Source organism: Theobroma cacao, chromosome 9 (assembly GCF_000208745.1).
Source record: "Theobroma cacao cultivar B97-61/B2 chromosome 9, Criollo_cocoa_genome_V2, whole genome shotgun sequence".
Classification (NCBI taxonomy): Eukaryota; Viridiplantae; Streptophyta; class Magnoliopsida; order Malvales; family Malvaceae; genus Theobroma; species Theobroma cacao.
This window is the reverse complement of record NC_030858.1, coordinates 21,292,364-21,297,754: the sequence shown is the minus strand read 5'-3', so window position 1 is coordinate 21,297,754 and position 5,391 is coordinate 21,292,364. Positions and strand designations below refer to the sequence as shown.

The following is a 5,391-nucleotide window of genomic DNA, read 5'->3' as shown; positions in this document are numbered from 1 at the left end:
GAGACTCTATGTTTGACTATTACTCTTTTATTTATTATTAATTCTTTTTAAATAAAAATGGATAACAATAAAATAAGAGTTATTATTCAATAGGGAGTTTTATTTTATCAAGAACTCTAAATGATAATTAAAGAATTAAATTATTTATTCTTTAATTTTTATTTTGATAATTATAGAGCATGTTTGATTCTTCCATAACTCTGAATGGATGGTCAAGATTGATTCAAAGGTGTTTTATTTTGATTAAACCTTTGAAGCAAGAGTTTTAATAAAAAGAGAAGAGATTAGAAGAAAATAGAGAGAATGTACTTTTTCTTAAAAACAAAAGCTTCAGCCATCTTTTCTCTTTTTCTCCTCCAAGCTTTTCAAAGAAAAGAGAGAGAAAAAAAAATCGGTTGCCATCTTGTAGTCTTGCATTCCACACCTTATCCACACAAGGTTCAAAATTAAAGTATTCTTGAAGAATAAATGGTAAACTTGTTCGGTCGAGAAATCGTTCATTGGTTTGGTGGTGTCTGAAAATAAGAATCTAAAAATAAAGGTATGGTTTTTCTTACTTAATAGATTCTTATTTTATTTTTTGATGTGATTATATTGCTTGCAATAATAATAATGTGTGTTTCCGCTTGTGTAATTGGATTGCTTGCTTCCTTTATAAAAAGAATTTTTTTTTTTGAAATCCATGCTTTACATAATCACATTAATTCAGTCAGATCCTACTCCAACAATTGGTATCAGAGCAGGGATAATTGCAAGTTTGTTTCCTATATTTATTTTGCATGGTTGGCACTTTTGCATATGTTTAACTATTTTGATGTGATCAATATATGGTTGTATGTTATAATGCATGATTCAAGGTTTTTGCCACATTAATTGTCCTAGAAAATTTTACATGTAACATTTTTTTTTTTGTTATGTAACAAGAAGGGTGGCCTATCATCGCCATGTTTCCTTCTTGATTTTTTTTATTATTTTTCCTTAGATTTATGTAACTAGGAAAACCCATGTAATTTTAATATTTCTTGATGTATTTGGTGCATTCATGGAGAAAGAAGTTCAAAGACAAAAGGAAAAAGGTAATTAGGTAATATTTGGTCTCTCTATTTTTTTTGACTATTATTTTTTTTGAAAAAGGAGTTTTTCTTGTATTTATCTTTTTGTAAAGAAAAAGAGTTTTTCTTATATTAAAATTCTGTTATTATAAAAATATATATTTTATGTTATTAGAATATTTTTTCATTAAAAAAAAAGGAGGATAGGGGAAAAGAGGGGTAAGTGTGCTGCTGGGCAACACAGAGCACCTGCTGTGTGCTACTGGACAGCACATAGTAGCAGTGTGCTGCTGCCGGATAGCAGTACATGTTGCTGGGCAATAGCAAGTGCTGCCACAAGGCAGCAGCCCACCCTTGGGCTTTTGGGCAACAGCCCATTAGGGTGGGCCCCTTTTTAATTTTTTTTAATAAAATTATTTTAAAAATATATATATTTAAATATTATTATATATATTCTTAAAATTTTTTCTTATTTTTTTTATTTTTGGAAAATTAATTTTAGCCTTGGATTAAAAAATATATATTATTTTGGTATTAATTAATGAGATTAATTAATTGGACAAAAAATTGTTTTATTATTTTCTCAAATTGAGTTAAAATTAAAATTAAAATTAAAGATTTTTAAATAGTCATAAAATTCAAAAGAGTGCCAAATGGATGTGATCCTAACAAGCAGCGGAAGCAAGTAAGATTGAAGAGAATTACAAGTTGTAATTTTATTTTATTTTTTCTAAGATGGACATTAATGTGGCTTATTATATATATATATAAATATTTATATGTATTTATATGAATGATATTAGATATTATTTGTATGCTTGAAAACATGTCATCTAGAATTAAGTTGCCAACATCTCTTAAGGAATGCCATGCATACAGTATGTATTTTAATTTAAAAGGAGTTTTATACTATGAGATACAGAATGAATATAGGAAAATAAATCACATCTAGACAAGATGGTAATATGGACTTAGTTATATACTAAAAGCGTTTAGTTGGAAACATAACCAAGCCCCTAATTTAACTTAAGATATTCTAAATATGCATCTAGAAAATCCAGTAAAAAAGTCAAAACCCTAAGTATAAAAATATTGAGTGGGAGAGGATGCTAGTAATCCTAGAGTCCACGGTTTCCATTGTTGGCCCATTGGCATGTGAAACATGTCACTCCCTACAGGTGGACATGAATCTAGATCATGATGGACTGGGTCTCCGAAAGGATAAATCCTTTTAGGTGGATTATGAAGTGAGACCTCCCATAGAGGCTAACTAAGTAAGGAGCTTAAAAGAATGAAACAATGGTTGTTACACTCAACATGAATTTACTATTAACTTGCCTACAGTAGCTCTATTAGTAAACTTCGTGGACCAAATGAAGGCGCTCCTTAACCATGTTAAGTATGAAGATACTGGGTAACATAGTTAAAGTGGGAGGGTCTCAGTTTACTTGGAAGTAAATTCTCACGGCCCATAGTCGGTTAATTTATTACAGAAAGGTAGATAACCATCGAACTAATAATATAATTTATAGGGTTTTATATATTGTTATCTTGCATACATGCCTCATGAAATGTTCAAAGTCTATGAATAACTAGTATGCTTACATAATTTCAAATGTACTTTCATAAACATATTTGCATCACAAATATGAATCCACTTTCAATTTTATTGAACAAATGCACTCTAAATGGTGATAACTACTTTGAATGGAAAAGAAACCTTAATATTGTCCTTAATTATGACAAGATCACATGGGTTCTTTCTGACCATGAGCCTGAAGCACTGACTCCCCAATCAACTCCACAAGTTATTGAATATCATAAGAAGTGGCATGATGCAAATGAGTTGGCTAAATGCTATATACTGGCCTCTATGAACAATATATTGGAAAAGCAGCATGAAGGCATGGGTAATGCTGTTGACATAATGTTGCACCTACATGAGATGTTTGGTACGAAAACTAGATCTGCTAAGGTGAAAGCAATCAATGCTTGTAAGGACCTTAAGCAGAACTTGGGGAGCCAGTTAGAGATTACATGCTGAAAGTGATCTCTTATCTCAATGAGGTAGAACTAAATGGTGTTGAGATAGATGCGAAAACACAAATATCAATGATTGTTCATAGCTTGAATTTGTCATTTTCACAATTCAAATTGGATTATGAACTGCACACTAGGGATTACACCCTAAGTGGGCTAATGAATGATCTTCAAAATGTGGAAGAGGTTCTTGATTTGAAAAAGAAGCCTAAAGCACACGCAATTTCCACTTCTAAGCCTAAACCCAAGGGTAAAAAAAAGATAATTGGAAATAAAAAGATTTCTAAGGGCTTAGTGGGAGCAAAGAAAAAGCCCATGAAGAAAAAGACTACTTCAAAAGACAACACCAAAGGAAAATGTTTCCATTATGGTGTGAAAGGACATTGGAGGCAAAATTGCAAGGTCTACCTTGAAGAAATCTAGAAGAATAAACAAGGTATGGGTTTTCTAAATATGTTAGAAGCTTGTTTAGTGGTTGATTCTACAGATACTTGGATAGTAGATTTTGGAGCCACTAACCATGTTTGCAATTCTTTATAGGGGTTTCAACGAAGGAGAAAACTGAGTAAAGGGTAGTTTCAGATGAGGATGGCAAATGGAACCTTCGTTTCAGCATTAGCAGTGGGAGCCATTATTCTTCAATTTCCTTATGGTCGTAGCTTAGTTTTGGAAAATGTTTATTACATTTCAGAGACTTATAGAAATTTGATTTCTTTCTTTTGTCTAATAAAGTCTGGATATTCAGTTTATTTTAGTGAGACACTCACTATTTATTTGAATAAAGATTTTATTTGTTCTGGAATTGTAAGATATAATCTTTATTTCCTTGAGCCTATGACTTATTCTACAAATGCTATAGAAGCAATACGATTTGAAACTGAAAGAGTCAAAGAATTTAGTATAAATCAAAATTATCTTTGGCATCTGTCTTTAGGTCATATAAATCAAAATAGACTCAATAGGCTTATAAAGGATGGTACTCTACCAAACATGGTTGAGTGTCCTTTGCCAGTATGTGAGTCTTGTATTGAAGCTAAAATGACTAAAGGGCCTTTCAAGGCAAAAGGTAATAGAATGCCAAACGCTCTAGACTTGGTGCACACAAATGTGTGTGGACTAATGAACGTAGAAGCTAGAGAAGGTTATGAATATTTCATAACTTTTATTGATGATTATTCGAGACATGGCTTTATGTATTTAATGCACAGAAAAAGTGAATCCTTTGAAAAGTTCAAAGAATTCAATGCCGAAGTTGAAAAGCAACTAGGCAATCCATTGAAACAACTTCGATCAGATCGGGGAGGTGAGTATTTATCAAATGAATTTCAGCAATATCTTACTGACAATGGGATAATTTCTAATTTGTCAATGCCAAGAACACCTCAACATAATGGTGTAGCTGAAAGAAGAAATAGGACTCTTTTAGAAATGGTTAGATCAATGATGTCCTATGCTAACCTTCAAATCTCATTCTGGGGATATTGTATGCAAATTGCTCAGTACTTGCTTAATTTTGCTCTATCTAAGGCTGTGCCTAAGACACCAAGGGAGTTGTGGACAGGGCGTAAATCATCTTTACGTCATCTGCGAACTTAGGGGTGTCCTGCCCATGTTTTAAAGCTTGAGTCCACAAAGATGGAGCCAAAGACTGAGGTGTGCTTGTTTGTAGGATATCCAAAGGGAACAAAAGGTTATTACTTTTATAGTCCTCATGATAAGAAAGTTTTTGTTAGTGCGAATGCCACTTTCTTAGAGGAAGAGTTTATGAGAAATCATAAACCTAGAAGTGAAATTGCCTTAGAAGAATTGTTTGATCCTTTAGATTTAAGAGTTAATTATGAAGATATCATAACATAGTCTAATTCAAGGGTTGAAACAGAAACACAAACTGAACATCAAATAGGGGTGCCACGACGTAGTGGGAGGGTTGTGAGACAACCAGAAAGATACATGGGTGTGGGAGAAAACATGATTGCACTCTCAGACGAACATGAATATGATCCTATAACATATAAGAAAGCTATGAACAATGTTGATGTTGAAGAATGGCATAAGGCAATGAAATCTGAGTTGGACTCCATGGATTCTAATAAAGTCTGGACTCTAGTAGATCCACTTAAAGGGATAAAACCTATAGGGTGCAAATGGATTTACAGGAGAAAAAGAGGAAGTGATGGGAAGGTAGAGACCTTCAAGGCTAGACTAGTGGCCAAGGGTTTTACCCAAAGAAAATGGATTGACTATGAGGAAACCTTATCATCGGTTGCTATGCTTAAATCCATCAGGATCCTCCTATCCA

At 32.7% G+C, this 5,391-nt stretch overlaps 1 protein-coding gene across 1 annotated transcript; it reads left to right on the top strand.

Moving 5' to 3' along the window:
• On the top strand, positions 2,701-3,096 carry LOC108663261. The gene has a single exon (XM_018126857.1). The coding sequence runs from the start codon at positions 2,701-2,703 to the stop codon at positions 3,094-3,096; it is 396 nt and encodes a 131-aa protein (XP_017982346.1).

Excerpts from the sequence above, each read along its gene's own strand:
- LOC108663261 (XM_018126857.1), top strand. The coding sequence starts at position 2,701 with ATGAATCCACTTTCAATTTTATTGAACAAATGCACTCTAAATGGTGAT.